At 31.0% G+C, this 23,260-nt stretch overlaps 2 protein-coding genes across 2 annotated transcripts; both read right to left on the bottom strand.

Moving 5' to 3' along the window:
• Positions 1-791: 791 nt before the first annotated feature.
• LOC122593820 (F-box protein PP2-B15-like) lies at positions 792-2,514 on the bottom strand. The gene is made up of 3 exons (XM_043766271.1): positions 2,186-2,514; positions 1,939-2,057; positions 792-1,391 (listed from the first exon to the last, which is right to left on the bottom strand). Exons 1-3 carry the CDS (start codon positions 2,447-2,449, stop codon positions 929-931), a joined length of 846 nt encoding a protein of 281 aa, XP_043622206.1. The 5' UTR covers positions 2,450-2,514; the 3' UTR covers positions 792-928.
• A 4,395-nt stretch (positions 2,515-6,909) lies between these two features.
• Positions 6,910-8,845, bottom strand: LOC122594024 (F-box protein PP2-B13-like). The gene is made up of 3 exons (XM_043766500.1): positions 8,490-8,845; positions 8,241-8,359; positions 6,910-7,706 (listed from the first exon to the last, which is right to left on the bottom strand). Exons 1-3 carry the CDS (start codon positions 8,751-8,753, stop codon positions 7,244-7,246), a joined length of 846 nt encoding a protein of 281 aa, XP_043622435.1. The 5' UTR covers positions 8,754-8,845; the 3' UTR covers positions 6,910-7,243.
• Positions 8,846-23,260: the final 14,415 nt, after the last annotated feature.

Below are 23,260 nucleotides of genomic sequence, written 5' to 3' on the forward strand. Positions count from 1 at the left end.
GTGGGACTCAGCCTGGCGACAATGTTGGAGTCTTTGTTGGATTGTGCAATTATTTTTCAGTTCATATCAAAGGTCAAACAACCTTGTATATTCATTTTTATTTAATGTGCACTATTTTATTTTTATTTTTTTTTTTTCTAGTTTTACACTATCAAACGATCTTTTGTATCCATTTTTTAGGATAATAGAACACTATATAATAAGGTGAAACACATGTACGGATTATCGCTTTTAAATTTAATTATCCCAAATCAAATGTCTAACCAGAGACTTGAAAAAACAATGTCAATAAATATTGACTTTTCGAAACTCTTTTCACACTATTCATAATACGCGTAATAGTACTAGGATTTGAATATACAGGAGTATTTTTATAATTCGTTCAATGTTCCTTCCCCGAGTTGATTTGTATATTTGTTGAACCTTTGGTTTAGTTATTTTCTTAGAAGGAGCCTAACACTACAAGAAAATAGTCTTTTAGCAGCTCTCTAACGTTCAAAAATGGCTTGAAATGCAGATTAGGACACATGGTAGCGAGCTACCATCGTCAAAAAAATGATGTTTTTGCGACATTTTAAATCAATCATTTGCAAATGACCTCGCGAACCTTTTCATTTCCAAAATGCATTTTGATTTTCTTTAATCATGTTTTACAAGTACAAGTAGTAAAGTACATTACAAGTTTACAACAATCGAAGAATCTTTTACTAGGACGTAATTGCAATATGCTCACGCTTTATGAGTTGTAAATTTACAAAACAAATAAAGAATCATTACTTTTCCACAACGAATCAACAATATTTGATATGCTTTTATAATTTGTTAACAAACAATGTTTGAGTTAGTTTAAAGAATAAAGTTTTTTTGAATAAAAGTTTAAAGAATAAAGATTATGAATACTGGTATTTAATTAGTAAACTAATTGTTTTTAGTGTTTAGGCCTAACTTCAATTCCTTCAATGATAAGTCCTCCTTTTAGTTGATGACCCTTAACTTCCATTAAACTCATTTTAACCTCTTCACTTTTATTTCCAACAAAGAATTCACCAAGTTCAATTTCGATCCATCCATCCTCTCTCTTGCTCGGACGACGGCCTTCTCCCTCGACCACCACCCGTTTCTCCATCATTCTCCTCCGGTTCATAAAAAACAATGATTCAAATTGTTGCTTTTTGTTATCTAGAGGGGTTAAATAAGCCGTGTTTTTAGTTGAGCATTCGTTCTTTGAGACTGATATCTCACATGCGATAGAATCCAACCCGAATGCACGATTAGAAACGTTGATAATGAGATAAGAACCATATGTCGTGTTTGGAGATAAATCATTGGTGTTTATTCTTCCTTCGATTTCTATGTTAGATGCAGATTTAAGCTCGATCACATTGGAAAATCTGTAAAGAATTTAAGCAAAAATTACTTCAAATATTCAAATGTAACGTAGCTACTAATATTCCAACTAAAAATAGTAATTGTACAAGATTATTAAAAGGGAAAAAAAATGTAACTTAACTTTAAATTTAATAATCTAAATGTTGTATTATATATATATATATATATATATATATATTTAAACAGCAAAATCAAAATATTATTGATATGAAAATCTAACGAAGTTCCTAGAGAATACATATTGAGGTTCAAAGAGTTACAAAAGAGAGCAAAAAATTAAAACATCACCTGGTCCCAGCCAATGGAGTAGTTTTAATTTTTAAATGCTGTACTTTTAGTTGTTCAAATTCCAACATTGATATTGATATAAATTATAAAATATGTTCATAACAGGAAGTTTTGAAGAGTCGTAGATGATGATGTTAATTAAAAATAATATTATACGGATTTAATATTAATCAACGAGGTTATTATTTATAGTAAACTTGAAATGAAAAAAAAATATATATATATTTGACTAGAAGGAAATTAAGTAAAACTTTAACTAACCTTGATGTAGAATGGGTAGTCCATGTCCAATGATTTGGTTCATTGCTTAAGGATATGGAAAGTGTCTTTGCTGATAAAACACAACATTTTTTCCCACTAACTTTGTTTAGTGAAAAACTCTGCATGGATAATAATTAAACAAAACTTAATTAAATCATTACTTGCTTAAATACAATGCTAATTAGTTATATGAACTTTTAATTCTCCAAAGGGGAATAAAAGTAAAGATGGAATGTAATTCACTTACCCTAAGCCCACCATCAATGAGAATGGAATCACAAAGCTGAAAATACAATTCTTTTCTAGAAGAAAAGTTGATTAATTGAGTTTGTGATCTTTCAAGAATCCGAGAAAGATCCGATGGCAAGAATCGTGCCCAAACTAAATCGGATTCAATAGACGAATGCAACGTAGAAGAAGCAAGCATTAATCTACATGCATCCGGTGGAGATGTTAAAGATACAATTGTTGAAACACAATCTTCTGGTAGCATGTTCAATGTCATGGCCATATTTCTTAATATTTCAAGCTAGCTAGATTTCTAGTGTTTTTTTTTTTTTTTGGGGAAAGAAATGAAAAATAGATAGGATAGGATGATCGAGTTAATGGAAATGCGAATGGTGTAATTAATGGGTTAGATTGCGTGGGTTATATATGAAGGGTTTTTGGAAATGGGCATTTCTGGGAAGGTAGCTAGCAAGCCCAGTGGTGCAAATGGGTTGACTACCTTAGGTGTGGTCATTAAGTCTTATACCAAGTGGTGTGTTTTAATAACGCCGTATTTGGTTGATCAGTTTTTGAATGAGATTCAAATTTAATATGTGGGTCATATATGTGCTCGGCTTGGTATAGTACTTAATTTTGTCAAATAGTAAAAAGTCACAACAACGAATACTCCGAAAGTCCGAATAGAAAAGAGGATACAATTAATTAATATAAAGGTCTTGTTCTAGATAAAGTTATTTTGGCTAATATTATTTTACGCTTGTTAAAGACTAATTAAACACACGTGTGATTCTTATCCAGATATTTGGTTCATTGCTTTAAAATCCTGGTATACCAAATCGAACCTGTAGTTTTGATACTATATGTTAGACCCGTGACACAGGGTTTACGATACTATCAATATTAGATTTTTATACATTTAAATTATAAAAACTTATAATTTTAAAGGTATACGGTTCCAAGTGTCATACTTTGCAAGTTATAGGACAATAATCACATGTTCGTCAATGTCATTATTAGCTGAGACAAATTGATGGAATTATTTGTCGTAGTCATTTTACAAAACACATGCTACATTAATTCCTTTATTATACAATTTTTTGAAATCAGTGTTACTCATTATGTTATATTATTATAAAAGATAACTAAGAATTAAAATATAAACAAACTTGTAATCATGTACTTGACATTCAAGTATATGTCTTTGATATGATGCAGACCCATAACACGAATATGTTTATTTTCAATCACTTATCTTATGATAATTAGATTGTTTTCATATTCTTTTGATTGTCATTAATACTCTTGATTTGATTGAAAATTATAACTTTAAACATTAATACGCAAAACTAAAATATTAAAAGGAAGAAAATTTTGTATCTTTTTTGATTGAGAGATAAATGTATCTTGAATGAATTTTATATTGATTTGGATTTAGTATTCAAGGAACTCTCTGTTGTAAATCGTGCTTTGTTCTGTAATCGTCCCAAGATCGTCTCATGTTTAGTATTCAAGTAACCATCCGTCATTATGTTTGGAATAGGTATTTATAGTTCATTTTGTGTTTATGCTAAATATTAAATTAAACATTAATATTTATAATTATAAAAATCTAATCTAATATATTTTTAAATTAGACGACATTATCAATATTGTAATGGGATACCAATGTACAACATTAATAGGTATCAATTTATAATATTTTATAATATTTTCTTATAAGTTTATATTTTATCTTTAGTCATGTAGTCGATATTGATATTTATATGTGTAAATCTATATTTGTTTATATAATGAAAAGTCAAGAAAAGTTAAAACTAAAAAAATTAAAAATTGTTTCAAGTTGATGGGTAAAATTAAATATTCAAGGCTAAAAAGTGTAAATTATATTAATGGAAAACATAAAAGGGTAAATTAATGAGATTTTTTCACAAATATTAGATTGAGTGATTTGATTTGTTAATAAGTGATTAGTTCAACTGTCTTATAGTATATATTAAAATAAGATTAAAATTCACGATATTTTAAATACTGGGATCTAAAATCTTGTATTGCAAAAACAAATTAAAAGAAATAAAGTTCTCTTCAATTATTCAAAAAAAAAAAAAAAAAAAATATATATATATATATATATATATATATATATATATATATATATGCATGTTTTTTTATTGAAAAATTAAAACTACAATTCATTTTTTTATTGGTTAAACAATTTTATTATAAAATTTGTAATTTTAAGTATATACGATAATAATAATCTCTATCTCTATAATAAATAAATAAGTTATACTGTACAAGTATTTTTAGAAAAGTTTTAATGTGGTAAACACTTTTGTCTTAAAAGGTTGTTTTTTTTTTTAATTATTATGTCATATAGACTTTATAATACTTTTAAACATAGCTTCTTAAATATTTAATAAAAATACCAATTATTTATTGAAATGAGAAAGTTTAACAAACTTTACATATATTGTTTTGTTAAAAATTATCATCATGTCCGAGTTAAATCCGGATAGATTAACCAATATTCTTTTTTAAAAATATAATATGCCAAAAAAAATTCACATATAAATACAAAATAAACTTTGCCGTTAAAATAAATAAATAAACAAAATAAAATAGGCCGTGAAGATTAATCATAATTCACTTGAGCCGATTAATTAATCATGATCGAACAACACAAGTACTAAGATGAATGTTATACAAAAAATAAAAATGGAAATGATTATAACTTTACCAAAAGATGGTTATATTTTTAAAAGCTCTTTAGCTAATAAGCAATTGAAATTTCTCCAACGCCAAAAAATTTCAAAGTCGGGTAGAATTATATATATTTTTTTACACTTAGTCGGTATTCGACATCAGGGGACACCTCACTGTATAATGGTGAAGCCTTATACGTACCCTAAACTACGAGATGTAGACCATAAGCCGTTACATGTTATTTAAGGAAAAATACCTCCAAGATATGTCAATATAAAGAGTCGAACCATGACTTAAAGTAAATCAAGTATAATTTCAGCTAGTTGATCTAGCCTTCATTGTCGAACCAGGGTAGAAATTATCTGAAGCAATTTTCCCACTTATTAAAGGAAGTTTAACTAAATACATTGCTCAAACTTTCAACTATGTTTAATTATCATCAATCAAAAAATATTTCTTAACACTTAAAATATTAAAGGAACCATATCCTAACAATCCAACCGTAATCAAAATAAAATTTAATTCTCTTATTCCAATATATCTCCATTTGTACGTTGATGTTATCGATTCATAAACATACTAACAACACTTTAACATAAAAATAAAATATGATATAGACATTATACAAAAATAAATATTATCTAATGACCAAATATATTAAGGAAAGTGGACCATTTATTCAAATATTACCGAAACTGGACATTTATACAAATACTTGGGCCACTTAATATCTATATATTCGACACGAGAATGAGTTAGGTGGTTTACGTTTACCGTCGTTGGAGCTTCAAATTAAGAAAGAATCCAATTAATTTTAATCGGGCTGAAGAAAACACTATTCAAATGTTAGGATTTCGATTTTCTTTTTTAAAGTTCAACTCGGTTTTTTGATTTAGTTACCGAGTTGATCAGAGGAGTCTTGATTGCACCTGATGATGTTGACCGAGGACAAGTAGGTGTGAACAATAAAACACTTTAACAAACCTCTGATTTCCAAGTACTAGGCCGAGTCAAACACCTTAATTTATGACATCAGGTGTCAAAATACTAACTTGTTTTTTATTACTATCGAGGCAACAAATAATTTTTAAACTTTCTCAATTGAGATATTAATTAAAAAAAAAAATTGTGCTAACCAATCCTTCTAATAACCTTCTTAATATTTTAAAATCATGACATGTGTAATCAATTACTTTTCTTTCCTATTTTCATCCTTTGATTGTATCATGTGGCATGATCATACTATTAGGAGGATGTATTAGGAAGATTAATCATTTTCAAAAAAAAATAAAAATGTGCAAATGTGATGCTTATTGTCCTTAAGTATTAGCCCAGTGATTGAAATGACATATTTCTATTTAAAAGGTCTTGTTTTCAAGTCTTGAAGTGAACATAAAAAGTCCCTCTATGATAGTTTGGTTTGAGTATACTCAGGTTTAAGCCTGAGGGGTCAAGGTCTACTCATATTATTTAATCGTCATGCTTTGAGGCAAACTAGTAGGGTTTTTCCCCACGGGTATTTAAAATAGACATTTCTATTTTGAGGATCTCTCTAACACAGATTCGGTTAAGACAGCGCATGTTAGACCTTCTACTGTCGAATTATGACACAAAATTTCAAGCGTAATTTATCTTTAATTTTTTTTTAAAAAAATATTGTGATGCTTATTTTTGTGTTGTCATTTATTACTTTGACTTTGTCTACATTAAAATTAAAATCATAAAATAAGTGACAGATGAAAATATTTTATCAGGCTATTGGTTGGAGGAAGACACTTAGAGCGCGTTTGGTTTACGGAATGTTTTTGTAAGGAATGGAATTTGTCAAAGGATTTAGACTTCGATGGAATGAAATTTGATGGAATGAAATTCCATCCAATAATCCCAAACAATGTTGTCCAAACAATGTAGATTTTCATCAAATAATGGAATGTTTACATTACAATAGAATGAAATTTAATTATTTTTTGACAACCAAACATATTATGGAACAAAATTAAATTCCAATCCATTGAATTAAATCAAAATCTGTGAACCAATACAACTTGAACGTAACTTAGACCTCTTATAAAACGATTGAAAATGTTAACCACTAAGTCACCTTAAAGATGGCTTGCTTTATATTTGAATCATGCGTTTTTCTTATTTTACCTCTCAGTCAATCAAGAGAACATTTTCAAGAACAATACATTATTTCTCTTCATAAAATGAATTGTACGTCGTCTATAATACATTATAGAAGAAAAGAAAGAAAGAATGAGGTATGACTTTCCCGATAGAATAACAAATGGTTAATTACTACTTATATGTTTTTATCTAATAAACTAAGTTAGCTTAAAGATTTTGAATAATATATGGTTTGAATTATAATTTATCAACATTTTGGCCTGATTTCAATTCCTTCAATGATAAGTCCCCCTTTTAGTTGATGACCCTTAACTTCCATTAAACTCATTTTAACCTCTTCACTTTTCTCTCCAACAAAGAATTCACCAAGTTCAATTTCTATCCATCCATCCTCCCTCTTGCTCGGACGACGACCTTCTCCCTCGACCATCACCCGTTTCTCCATCATTCTCCTCCGGTTCATAAAAAACAACGACTCAAGTCGTTCTTTTTTGTCATCTAGAGGGCATAAATAAACCGTGTTGGTAACAGGGCGTTCATTCTTTGAGATTGATATCTCACATGGAATAGAATCCAACCCGAATGCACAAGCAGAAACCTTGATTATGAGATAAGCACCATATTTCGTGTTAGGAGATAAATCATCGGTTTTTATATTTCCTTCGATTTCTAAGTTGGTTATTGTTTTAAGCTCGATCACCTCGGAAAATCTGTACAAAATAATAGCAAATGTTAGTAATGTTCATTCAAAGTATTTCATATGCAACATACTAATCTTTTAAGGAGAAAAGTTAGTTAAAGCATGCAGTACCTATCTAAATCAAGGGGATTATGTAAAATTCAGGAGGTTATGTATGTTTATCAAATTTAAAGGTTTAATCTGGAACTTTTTTTAATGTGACAGTACCTAAGCATAGATAAATTCTGCCGTTTGGATCATTTTCTCATCTTTTAATAGGAAATGGATAGTAACACGTGTAAGATTGTGAATAAAATAACTTATCACATTTGACTTTGATTAGTCAAATGGGGTACTTCAAATATATTCTTTTTCTCCAACATACTTTAAATACATTCAAATTCTAATTAACATATATTATCCAAACAATATACGAGTACTTAATTATAACAGTGAAAAAAAAAGACTATTTACAACGTCAAGGTTATTATTTAAATTCAATTAAAGGTAAAATTGAGAACCGGCTAGTAATTTGACTAGAAATTTAAGTAAAACTTTAACTAACCGTGATGAAGAATTAGTAGTCCATGTCCAATGATTTGGTTCATTGCTTAAGGATATGGAAAGTGCCTTTGCTGATAAAACACAACACTTTTTTCCACTAAGTTTGTTTAGTGAAAAATTCTGCATTGGATTAAACAAAACCAAAATTAATACTATAATCAAACAAAGATGAGGATAGTCAGTTGTTTTAACTGAATTCGCTCTCTCTAAATAGAGAAGGCGTTCAACAAAAAATCTCATATAAGCTTACCCTAAGCCCACCATCAATGAAAATGGAATCACAAAGCTGGAAATACAATTCTTTCCTAGAAGAAAAGTTGAGCAATTGAGTGTGTGATCTTTCAAGAATACGAGGGAGATCGGATGGCAAGAATCGTGCCCAAACTATATCGGATTCAAGAGCCGAATGTAACGAAGAAGATACAAGCATTAATCTACATGCATCCGGTGGAGATGTTAAAGATACAATTGTTGAAACACAATCTTCTGGTAACATGCTCAATGTCATTGCCATATTTAGATTTCAAATCTTTTTTGTTTTTTGTGTGTTGGGTTCTTCTACTTATAATGTTTATGATACAATAGTGGTTGTTAAAATTTGTGAATATGTATATTGTATGTAAGGAATGGATTTTATATCAAAGGAGAGCAAGCTAGTATGTATAAGCAATAGGTGGTTTCTATGAAACTTGGGGTTAGTTGACTGAAGTGTTATCAAAGTCATTGGCATATTGTTTTTTTGAAAGAATAGTTTTTTATTGAACGCTGTATTGGTTTGAGTTTGAATAGTGTTGTGGGTCATTTTCTTTCAAAGAATGTTGCTTTTGTCTAATGGGAAGAAGTCACCTAGAATAACAACCTTGAGAGGATATGATTAAGTTATCTAGATAAAGGCTTTCTTGAAATATATTTTATTGGCAACGGCAAAAGACATGTGATGGTTTCTAATTTTATGAATTAAAATACTTAAAAGCTAATGTTTAATTTAATCGAATTCCGCAATATACATTATAAAATTTAAAAGTCTATATTTTATATTTTAAATTTTATAATACGAAGTTATTAATTAATAATAATTAACATAAGAATAAATTTAAAGTCTTAAACTATATAGCGAAATTTTATCAACACGTCAACATAAAATATTTATTTCTGTTGCATTATTTTTTCTTTTTCCTTTTTAAATCGGCATTTTAATCTATTCTTACTCCTAAATTACCCACATGCCTGAGATGAAAATCAGGACTCTCGAAAAATTCCCTATTATCCACCCCACAAATATGGGAAATGGAACCACCGTCCATCAACCTCATTGGCTATTTATGTTGCATTGTACGGGATAATGATAACTTAATATTTTTTCCATCTCAACTAGGGTTGTGCATGGTTTGGTCCAAACCGGCTAAACCATTTAAACCGAGGTAATTGGATAGATTAGTCGGTTTGAAATTAAATTTTTAAACCGTCGGTTTGTTTTTTTCGTAAACCATTCGTAAGGTTTGGTTTTGGTTTTAGATACTATACAATCCGGAAAAACCAAACCGGACCATTTAATTATAATAGTTGTAAGATAATATTTATGTTAATAGTTGATAATGTAAATTATATATACTTATTATTTGTTAAAGATGTAGACATTATATAAAATCTTAAATTGTTATGTTTGTTTTGCTTAATAAGACTTATAAATATTTTATTATGTCATGATATCGAATCTTAAATGATACGTATTATTATTTATTATATGCTTTTATACATTTATTTTTTTTTTAAATAAAAAACCATTTAGCCGTCCAAACCAAACCGATTTAATTGGTTTTGGTTGGTTTGGTTTGACATAACAATTTGGATGGATTGGTTTGAAAAATGATTAAACCATATGTGTTGGTTTGGTTGAGAATTTAGGCTAAAACCGTCCAAACCGGACCATGCACATCCCTAATCTCAACCCACAAAAAAAAAGTTTACTTAACTGATTTTTAAATATTACGCCTCCGCCTTGTTTTTAAAATAAAAATATTGAACTTTTGAAATTTTAGAATAGAACTTTGTTTTTAACTTTTTAACCTAAATTTCATCATGTTTTATATATGGTGGATTTAAATGTAAGTTATTAATTATGTATAGAATATGTAAACAATATTCAGATACACTATTAGTTAAGTTATACATATTACCTATCTTTGTCAACAGTTTTTATATCTTTTATATTGAGTTTTTTAACTTATGTGAAAAATACAAACGTTAGAACGAATTTACAGAAGCTAGCTCCCCCTCTTGAGTCTTGAAATAGAAACTTAAAAGGGCCTGGTTTCATTTTGTTGGCTAGAGGTTTTGCAAAGCCCAATAGTGAGCTGTTTTCTTTTGTTCCTATTTGGCTATTTCTGGACCTGGACACAAATATACCACCAGGTCCCACTTTATATGATGGTTATTGCTTTCTTTTGACTTCATTGACTATGCCCAGTTGCCACTGATAGTCCGATAGTAACGTTTACAAATCCAATTTCTTCTGCTTATTTTTGGTGGATGCTCCTTGTCTTTGACTTCCTTGGACATTTAGGAGGCTTACTGTGACTCAAACCCATTGGTTGGTTTCTTTTGGTTTGTGCTCGCCATGGACCGTAACCATCTTTATTATGAGAACTCGTATTCCCGGCCTCTAACACTATATACTACAATATACAGTTTAATTTATATAAATTAGCGTCCATACCAATATATTACATAGTTGTGGTAAATATATTATCTATATCTATATCTATATCTATAGGGAGATGATATTAGTACCTTTGAATTTGATAGATTTATTATATACATGCATTATTTACTTGTACAGTGTTTTGTATAGTGCGGTAACTTAATCAAAATCAAGGGTACGAATGTCAATTCTCGTATCTATATCTATATCTATATTTATATTTATATTTATATTTATATTTATATCTATATCTATATCTATACTATATTATAAAGCAAAAAGCCTCTAAATTTTCAACATTGAACTTAAATTTTCAATATTGATTTTAAAAACTTCCCCCAAATGTCTCTCCTATCTATTCTATAATTACCTAAAATAACTATAATACCATTTCTCTCTACTCAAATCTTAACCAATCATTTTTTTTTATCTCTCTCCCATAAATCATTTATTCCTGCAATTCATTCAAAATCTTTTATCTTGAAAACCGTACATCGATAAGTTATAAAAATTGTATGGGCGTTCTTAAAATTTCATGCTCTTTCATTAGAGATGTCATTGGATATACTTTCGACGAATTTTTAAATCCGAGGCGAAGCCTGTACGGCTAAGGCATCTGACTATCATACTCTATGACTTATCAACTCCTATGACCTATTACACTCTATGACATATCACACTCTATGACCTAGCTATCACCCCCACCATCTCACCGCTGCAACGCGCGGGTATTTACTCTCGTATATTAAAAGAGCAATGCTATACTGACAAGCAAATTTTCATAAACAAGGTTTATAAATTGACGTATGTATATTAGTTTATATCCTTGTCCATCAAGTTATGTCTTAGATTTAGTATTGTTTTCATATTCATGTATTGTACATTAGATATATTAAGTCATTCATTCATTTAATAATATTAAAGTGGTGTTTGTTTGGGACTAAGTCATGACTTAATCAAAAATACTTAATCCATTAAGTTATTAAAAGTGTTTGTTTTCTTGACTTAATAAACAAAAAACAACTGTATTGACTTAATCCATACTGACATTATTTATCCATTTAGTCATTTAATCAATTCAGTCAGTTTATAAACATTGTTTGTAAAAATTTATTTGCAAATCCCTTTTTCAGTGGTGGATATTTAATTTGTTTGGAAGACTAGAGGCACACTACAGCAGTAAAGCCATCACGAAAGATTGTGCCTTGAAGAATGAACGACTGAGAGACTAAACTCCAATGCAAGGGAACTTCCGAGACTAGAGCTTCCATATCACAAGTATTTTTCACAGAAATATACATTTGGGTTGGTATTTAAAAATAGATAAGACACATACGAGTAAGACAACAAGAAAAGTATTTTTGCTACACACGCACTCAGGCACACAGCCATATGGCCCACCCTAACCAACCAGTCCATTTTGAAACAATACGTTTTGGGCCCATTAAATATCATTGGCCCACTTATTAAAGGCTTAAAGCATCCAAAATGCAAAATTCTTAAAAACCCGCATCAGTCATCATTATCTACGAGTATAAAACTTTTAAATGCAAGAGAACGAGATGATAGGGATGCAATCCAGCTGACTTCTCCTATAAGACATTAGGCATACATACCCATAAAAACTGAGAGAATTATTTCTCTGTTTTTTTATAAAAACTCAGAAAACTTTTAAATTATATATCAAATTACATGTAAATAAACTTTGATGTTCAATTAAGTTGATTAAGTTCTTGGGTTGATATTGAAAAAGTCAAGCTTTTGGCTCATGTACAATGCATAACTAACATTCTAGTTACTGTTTTGAGACTTCAGACTCGTCAATAGCTAGGTCACACGAAAATGATTACACATAAATGTTCAAATATACGTTTCTTTGCAAAGGAAAAAAAGAAAACTTCTTTCAAATAAATGAGCAGTATGATTATCTAGATGGATTTCTTGCATATGCGGGGATATTATCACTTACTGATCAATGTCATTTGACTGATCAAAAATATAAACTAAATACCTATAACTAGTATGAGTAAGTCGAGTATCGTATCTTCAGGGAATCATGAGAAAATGCTAAATAATTTACAAAGTTAATTAAACTAGACATAAATGTAAAACCGATTGATTGATTGATTTTGATTGAGTCAATTAAACTACAATTACTGGTGAACTTAACAAAATAATGCAATAATAAAAAAGGATCATTCTCATGCTTCAAATTATGTTTTCAAAAGTATAACCTAACTTATATTCATTGGAATATCATAGACGTGATTCTTTATAAGCTTGGATTGAATGAATGTTAAGAATTAATCAATTAAGTTGTGATGATTCACGATAACGAAAACCATGGAATTAACACAATTAAATTATCCTTTTATTAATAAGATTACAAGTTCATAAGAGATTCTTTCAATAATCCATGATAAACAAGAATTTGAAATCAAAAGATAGATGAAATTCATTCAAAGTTATAAACAAGTAATCATTCATTCAATTCCAAACAACATTAGATGCAAAACACAATTAAGAGTTAAACATCTAATCCAACTTGAATATAAGAAAGGTTGAATACAATTGTCGTACATAACTGTTCACATGAGAATGATCAAAAGAGAATTAGCCTAACGTCCTCCTCATTGAATCTTCAATTCGGATTGTCATCTCCATGAATTTGTGATTTGATGATGAAATTGGGGTCTTGAGAATGTTAGGAACTGCTCATGGTATGAGAAAATATGAGTGGTTACTTCCTCAAGTCGTGAATGGAATGATATAAACTGAACTTGAATTAAAACCAACAATTTCGGATTTTGGTTCAAGTGCCTGGCGTAAGGTACGACCCCTTTGGGTGTAACCTACGCCCTCTGGATTTTCACCTAGCGTAACCTACGTAAAAGACTGGCGTATGGTACGCACATCTGTTTCAGATTTCCAGTTTTCTTCTTCTTAACTTGATTCTCGACTTTGCTTGACTTGTTTATGATTCATTTAGCTCCAAATTGTCACCAATGACCTGAAACACTTAAACAAACATAAAAACGACCTAATCGTCTATTAACTTTCACAACACATGTCATTTTCATATCTTAAAGCTGTACGAATTAGGCGTTTGTCATTTACATGTGCTATACATAGGAATCTAAAAAGTTCGATGTCTCAATGAAGATCAAATTCCATTTAATTAACTAATGCAGTTACAAAAATGTCGGTTTGAGTAAATATGCAAAGATTTGAAGTATGCCATGCTATTGGAAGAAACATGTTTTACAAATTAAAGGATATTGGTTGGATTAAGTGGTTAATATATTTGTCTCTTGAGGTCAAATGTTCAATGTTCACCCTTTGCAAAATATGGACGTCATTTTCTATCATTTAGATAGAACCTGGAAGCGGCCTTTTTACCAGAGCCGTCTTCGAAAATTTTTTTATAAAATCAAGGCCGAGGCAAAAGAAAATAAATGGCCCCTAAAATACTATTTATTGAATTCTGATGAACCAATAGAGTCATAATACAAAATATAGTAATGGAAATTTCCTTAATAGCATCTTGTTTTATAGTAAACTCAGAAGCATCTATTCTTTTGAAGTACTCTTCGGTTAGAGTGCAGAGTTGATTACATTGTCACATGTTGAAAAAAATATGAATACATATAAAGTAATTATGTATATGTTATATATTTTGGGCCCCTTAAAAGTTTGGGCCCTAGTCTTGGGCCATCGTTGCCTTGCCTAGGAGCCGGTCATGCTATTTATCTAGGTAGAGGTAAGATGTCTACATCTTAACCTCCCTATACATCGTCGAGGTATTGAGGCCCAAAACCCGTAAAAAACGGTATTGGGTATTATTTACTTTTGTGAAAAAAGTATCAATCGAAGAACATCAAAGGATCTGACAACAAATTTCCCATTGACATCTATCCTGGTGGTCTTTATCTTTATGGTCAACAAATAAACTTTCTCCTCCCTCCAGATTCACCTCCAAAGTGGTATAGCCGCAATTTACATGGATATCTTAAGGTCGTGGAAGACGAAGAGTGTATCAACAACAACGATGATGGATATTGTAACACCCATCGTTTAAAAACTTGGATTTTTAAAAACTTTGCCAAACGGCGTTTAAAATAAGAGGAAAGGATAACTTTTGAAATCCGTCCCATCCGTAACGGATGGTACCTTTAATATCGGTGTTACTAATAAGCATCATCAAAACAATAAAAGTAAATCCAAGTATGACACCAACATAAATGCCCATTATTACAAGTCTTAAACATAATCAAAATAGCCGAAAACATAAGGCTATAAGGAAGTTTATGCATTAAATGTCTTTGCTAAGCTTCTTTATTCTTTCTACCAAAGTCTCACCAAGCTAACCTTCGCCTAGCTCAATCTTGAATATCCTGAAGGTACAACATTTTCAAAGAACAAGTGTTAGCTAATAAAATTAGGTAAGTAAGAAGACATAGATTTGAAAACATTTGCCAATTTAATATATTAACAAAATCTGCGTTTTAAGTTAATATCACATGCATACATAATAACATAACATACTTTTTAGGTTCATCATGTCCTAAAATGTGCCTACACTTTCTTTCTTTATCTTTCTTTCTTTATTTCTTTGCCAAGACGTAGGCTAAGTGACTTACACCACTTACATAGGGATGTGGGGTTGTGTGGGGTTGTGTGTAGGCGGTCATAGACCATACATGGAGTCCTCACACCCGACATGATGGGTAAACCATAAGGTGGTCCATCGGCGTCGTTAAGGAATGACAAAGTCAATCCAACTGAATAAACCGTTTATGCCTTCATGCAATGGTGGTTAGTTAGTCCACCTGGAATACTCAAACGTAACTATGTCACGGGAGGTATCATGATTCCCATACCACGTGACCACGTGCGCACCAACTCCGAGGAGTTAGCACGGGTTAAGCTTAACACAAGACTTTACATATTGCTCGAGACTTTAATCTTTATATTAGTTTAGGTTACACTTTCACCTAAGCTAACCACATATCATCTTTTACTTTAGGGCCCTTAACGTGCACGTGACATGGCAATCTTATCATAAGTCTAGTGACTAGGTGTTCAAGCCATGTATACAAACATATAGCATTATCACTTTATCTTTTCATGATCACATAACATAAACATTTCATCATTTCATAACATGTATACTTACCTCATACCTTTGCAACCTGCATAAGTATGTCATACATCATAAAGAGTAAGTATAATATCCCTTAGTAACCTCCCATAGTCACCCATAAACATAAAACGTGCATACGTATCCAATTGGAAGGTTTAACTTATGAAAACGTGTTTTGTTGTACCATCAGGTAACAAAAGAAGTTATCTTACCTCGTAGAAGCGCACACAAACGATAACTAAGGTTATCGTGCAAAGCAAGTATTCCCGGCTACCTATAATATACATAGGACCGATTAACGAGCATGAATGAAGCTAAACCGGCCTATAGTCTATATACACGTCGTATAAGAGTCTTTGTTGACTACTTTCACCTATTGTAGACTACTATACCATTCTGTAGACTACTTGACTCTTTTTGTAGACTACTTTCATATCTTGTAGACTACTTTCATATTTTGACTACTTTCAGTTTTGTAGACTACTTTTGGCATACAAGACAACCAAATGAGAGAAAACTCAGTTCTTAACAAATGTAGGGGACTCAAAGAAGTTTTCAAAAATGTAAGATTCATCTTTTAATACGTTCATATAAAGAAGATATGATTTTTGCAATACAACTGAATTTTCAGACCTAATAAACCCTTTGTTTTGTAAACAATTTCCACCATCAAATATCCATGTCAAGCCACCATGACCTCTATAGTTCATATACATCAAATTAAGGCTTAATTATAATTATCAAATCATCAATTGATTCATGGATTCATCATACGTATTTTACAATCGATTTGACATCCGAATGACCTAAATTGACTAACAAACGCAATCGAATCCAAATCAAACCTCAAGACCAGATGTGACACTCATATGAAATACATAATATCATCAAAAATCATCAATATCATGTTCATACCTGTAGGAATCACGAAACCTCAATTGATCGAAATAAGGGTTATCGAACGACCCGAAATCACCGATTCTAGCAACGAAACACAAATAACCGATCAAGTTCAAGTATGAACGAGATGAACACTTAGGAATGACCTAAAATCAGTGGAGAATACAATCCTTCCCTTGAAGATGATTACCGGATCGATATACAAGTGATTAATTGCTCCTAATGGACCCGAAATCGATAGAAAATCAAATAGAGGATTGATATAGGCTAGGGGGTGGTTTAGGGTTCAAAGAGATGATTAATTTTCTGCAATTAGGGGCAAATAAGCTGATATAAAACCCTTAATCCCGTTTTTAGGTTTCCACCTATGCCAAAACTAGTTCCTGAACTTCCATAGAGCTCATATTTGGCTCAAAACTCCTATTGGGAATACTTACAACACATTAAACACTTTAAGCACCTTTAAAGGCATTAAAATATACCTTTATACACTTATAACATCAATCATTAAGGCATTAAAGCCTTACACATATAGCACATTAAACACATATAATCATCAAATCTCTTAGAGACTTGACGGACACGCGATGTTGACTTAACGACTCAAGTCAACCGTTAATTAAAAGTTTGGGATGTTACAATTACCCACCCCTTAAGAGGATTCCGTCCTCGGAATCTCCTCAGAAATGAATAGATCTAGATACTTCTCCTTCATCACGGACTCGGTCTCCCAAGTTAAGCTTTCTCCATGATTATGCTTCCATTTAATCAACACGAGGTCAATCACCTTCCGGCGAAGTTTCTTTTGCTTTCTTCCAAGTATTGCTACTGGTTTGTCAACTATTCTTCTTTGCGGATCAATACTCACATCCTCAATCGGAATAACACTAGACTCCTCAGCCAAGCACTTCCTCAAATATGAAACATGAAATGTGCTGTGAATTCCATCCAATTCTGGAGGCAATTCCAACTGATATGCTACATCCTTGATACGCTTCAAAACCTTGAAAGGTCCAATGAAACGTGGACTTAGCTTTCCTTTCTTTCCAAAACGAATCACTCCTTTCCATGGGGAAACTTTCAGCATCACCAAATCACTAACTTTAAACTCAATCGGCTTCCTTTTCTTGTCGGCATAAGTCTTTTGTCGTTCTCTTGCTACACGAAGTGCTTCCATCGCAACATTAACTTTTTTAGCTGAGATTTCAATGATTTCAGGACCCGTAAACTGTTTTTCACCGGGTTCCATCCAACAACTTGGAGTCCTACATCTCCTACCATAAAGCATTTCAAATGGTGGCATTCCAATGCTTGCATGATAGCTGTTATTATAAGTGAATTCAATCAATTTCAAGTGTTCATCCCATGCTCCACCATATTCTAAAACACAAGCTCTTAACATGTCTTCCAATGTTTGAATAGTCCTCTCGCTTTGCCCATCAGTTTGAGGATGATAGGCGGTGCTTAAGTTAACTCTAGTACCCTAATCTCGTTGAAGACCCTTCCAAAAGCTAGACACAAACCTTATGTCTCGATCGGAAACAATGGATAAAGGAACACCATGCTTTGAAACGATCTCATTTACATACATCTTTGCCATCGTGGTTAGTGGTACATCTTTTCGTGTGGCCAAGAAATGAGCACTCTTCGTCAACCTATCCACAATAACCCATACCATGTCGTTTCCCTTTGGTGTTCTTGGTAGCTTGGTCACAAAATCCATGGTGATATGATCCCATTTCCATTCCGGAATCTCCAACTGCTATAACAAACCATATGGCTTTTTGTGATCAGCTTTCACACGTGCATATGTCAAACATCTTTCAACAAAATGAGCAACTTCTCCCTTTATGTTTGGCCACCAATAGATAGACTTCAAATCTGCATACATCTTTTTAATACCGGGGTAAACCGAATATCTTGACCTATGGGCTTCTTCAAGGATCAACTTTCGGTTACCACTAAGCAATGGTACCCAAATTCGACCCTTATAGGTTTGCAATTCACGGCTGTTCATTTCCATGACAAGGCGCTTCTTCTTCTTACCGATACTTTTTTTGTCAACATTCTCTTTCAGAAGAGCCTTAGCCTGGGCTTCCTTGATGCGCTCAAGCAAACTAGACTTGGCTTGGACAACCATACTCATCAATTTGCAAGAAGAATTCTGAACCTTCCGACTTAAGGCATCTGCAACAACATTAGCTTTACCGGGATGATATTTAATCTCACAATCATAATCCTCCAGAAGTTCCATCTATCTTCGTTGTCTTACATTCATATCCTTTTGAGTGAACACATATTGCAAACTTTTATGATCAGTGTACAATGTACACTTAGTGCCATATAAGTAGTGTCTCCATAGCTTCAATGCAAACACCACGACAGCTAACTCTAAATCATGTGTCGGGTAGTTCTTTTCATGAGGCTTCAACTGACGTGAAGCATAAGTAATTACTTGGTCCCTTTGCATAAGAACACAACCCAAACCTGAAATAGAAACATCACTATAGACAACAAGATCATCAGTACCTTCAGGTAAGGCGAAGACAGAAGCTTCACATAACTTTTTCTTTAACATTTGGAAGGCCTTTTCTTGTGCTTCAGTCCACACATACTTCACTCCTTTCTTTGTCAATTCGGTCATCAGTTTAGCTATACGAGAGAAATCTTGTATGAACCTTCGATAATAGCCCGCTAAACCAAGAAAACTCTTGATTTCCGTGGGTGTCTTTGACTGTTCCCATTTGGAGACAACTTCAATCTTTGCGGGATCAACTTTAATACCTTCAGATGATATGACATGCCCGAGAAACTGAACTTCTCAAAGCCAAAATTCACACTTTGAGAACTTTGCATATAACTTTTTCTCCCTAAGAACCTCAAGAACGGCTCTTAAGTGCTCATGGTGCTCAGCTTCAGACTTTGAATAGATAAGAATATCGTCAATGAAGACAATCACAAAATGATCTAAGAATGGACGACATACCCGATTCATTAGATCCATAAAAGCGGCAGGAGTATTTGTCAACCCAAACGGCATGACAAGGAACTCATAGTGCCCATAACGTGTACGAAAAGCTGTCTTGGCTACATCACCCTTTTTGACTTTTAATTGACGATAGCCAGACCGCAAATCAATCTTTGAGAAGTAAAGAACTCATAGTGCCCATACTCGCGTACTCGTTATCTGAGTTAAGACCTCAACATTTATTGGTGAGGAGTTTGTTCGCAGTCGAACGTCACATGCAAAATAAAAAAGAAAAAAAAAATATTAATTATTAAAATTAGAAAAATGCTAAATAAAACTCTTAGGGTTTCACTTAATGTGCATAAAAAGATTGTACATTTTCATATTAAAAGTCCACCCCTGAATTTTATGGTAAATGTAAAACTAATTAATGCACCTTAATGAAAGTCCCTAAGACTTTATTTAACAAAACCCTTAAAATTATAATGTGACATATATAGGGAATAAGTCTTTAAAATACTAGGTGATTTTGAGATCCCCTTTGCTTAAAATAGCTTTTCAACCTTTTTTTAGAAAATATGGAATACTAAATGTAGTCTCTAAGTTTGCATTTAACATACATAAAAAAATTATTTTTTTCACATCAAAAACTTACCTTTAAATTTTAAAGTAATTGCATCACTAGCTATTTACTGAATCTTAACTCTGGAGCCTTGAAAATTACGTTTAACGAAACTCACTTTCTATATTTGATTTTTGTGATGTACGTGTATAAGTGTATAACTGTGTGTTACTCAAAATAGTATATCGTATCGCCTGTGAAATCTGTGTATGACTTTTCGTATAATAGAAATTAAATATACACGTGATCCACATCCATTGCATCATGGAGAAAATCATATCCTATCTACCAAATGTGGATTATTTGCATGAAGAAAATATCATTTCTCGATCACAACCCACGAACGTAAATCCATCATATTGTGGTGTTGGCAATTGGCATGCATAATAAAAAACATAAATTACATAATCTTAACCTTTAATTGTATTCGAGATCCACATAGTTTTATTGGCTTAATGTGACCAATTTATTTTAAAAGGGCAATTACAATTTTTTGATAAAGTCAAAGTTCAATCAATTATATAAACGAATTCTTTTTCTACATTAAGATTCATGTTCTATATAATGCTTATTTGTAAATGAAAATTTGGTGCCGGGAGTGGAGTGATGAAGCTAAAACTTTGAGTCTCGGGTGGTCAAACAATTCACAAGATATTAACCAACTAGATTAAACTCGTATGTTGTGCGGGACTAACTAATAACATAAGTAAAAAATACAATTACAGATAGTTACATTATTATTCATAATATTAAAATATGTCTGATTACAACTGATTCAAACAATAAAATTATAGTTTATGAATATATGATATACGTCAAATATGTTTTTTTTTGAACGACAAATATACACTACTAAATTACACCATTGTCAAGGATTGAACATTGATCTACAATTCAAAAGGCAAGACTCTCTACCACCCCACCTAAATGGTAATAACTACGTCAAATATGTAGTATAACTATATCAACAAATTAAACAAATTACAAACAAAACTATACAAACTTAGGTGTCACCAATAGAACATGGAGAGAAAAAATAAAAAAGAAAAAAAGGAATGAATTTAGTTGGTGCATCTCATATGACAAGTAAGTTTGTATAATTTTGTTTGTCAATTTAGAATTTCCCATTTATAAATCATAAAAAATTGTATATCTTTGTGAAAAAGAAATCCATCCATTAAATTTTAAGAAATATACATGAAATAAAATTAAAATTAAAAAATTAAAATTAAATTAGAAAAACAATGTTTAGCCGATTCTGAATATATATACTTACTATAACTTTAATATAACATAATTATTATAAACATAAATAAAAAAATCTAGAAGAAATCCATCCTTGAATTTAGCCGATATACATTAATATAACATAAGAAATCTATCCCTTCATTCCATTAAGATATACTTTGCTTCCATTAAAATATATTTTGCCGTCTTATTTTTTTTTTAACTTTTTTTTTTATTATTACTTAATTAATGATGATGATTAGGCTAAAGTATAATTTTTAAATTGTGCTTTATTGATGATTAGGCTAAAGTATAATTTTTTTAAAGTATGCTTAAAATTAGGAATTTAATGTAAGTATGACAACTAGGAAAAAATACTAAATGGCATGATTTCATAATTTTCATATAATCAAAAACATATTTTCTCTTAATTATATATTAAGATGTATATAAAACAAAGGTAACTTTAAATTAGACGAGCGTAAAAAAGTAAGTTTAAATTAGATAAAATAAATTAAATTTAAAAAATAAAAATACAAGTTATTACACCAAACTGTTATCTAAAACCACGGCACGTTTCATCCGCCCGAAAAAGATCCAAGTGCATGCATCCATATAATACACGAATTTCACAAGAAATCTTATTAAAGAGAATATAAATGACGGGTTTCTAGAAAAGTAAATAAATATATATTACATTATTGACTATTTATGTGAGAAATTAATGGTAATAAAAATAATCAACCTCTTAAATGTGGGCCAAAAAAAATGAGTCTTATATGAAACAGGGCCGAAGAAGAAGTCATTCGTGAACATTATTTGTATACATGTGATTAAGTAGTCAAAAGTCAAAAACATCCTATTTTTATCGATCTTTGAACAAGTACTCTCAGACAATAATTGGATAGCATTCAACTTCTTATAGTCATATAGATGAGTATAAGTTTATAAAATATAGATATAACGACCAATGAGTTTTCGTCTAATGATCCAACAAGAAGAATGTAGGACTTAGGGGTGTTTAAAAAACCGAAAAAAACCAAACCGTTTTTGAATTTGGTTTTGGGTTTGGTTTGTAACCGAAACCGAATTATATATTCAAATTTTGATTTGGTTATGGGTAAAGGATAATGAATTTGGTTAAACCGAAATAACCGAATAACTTATATTACTATTATGTATTAATATTTATTTTGTATCTTTTTTTATGGACAATTATTAATGTATTTTTTACTTTATATGTATATTTGTTTATCATATTAACTTTTTTATGAAATTAGATAAATTCAATTTTGATGAATAATTTTTAATAATGATAACAAACAAGAGTTTAGTTGTTTCACTTATGTTATTTGTTTATCCATATGATTTAAATTTATTACTTTGGTGAAACTTGAAATTATGAACCTATTTTGGTTAATCATAATTTAGACAAAAAGAAATGATAAATTTGTGTTTTT

The sequence above is a fragment of the Erigeron canadensis genome, chromosome 3 (assembly GCF_010389155.1).
Source record: "Erigeron canadensis isolate Cc75 chromosome 3, C_canadensis_v1, whole genome shotgun sequence".
Taxonomy (NCBI): domain Eukaryota; kingdom Viridiplantae; phylum Streptophyta; class Magnoliopsida; order Asterales; family Asteraceae; genus Erigeron; species Erigeron canadensis.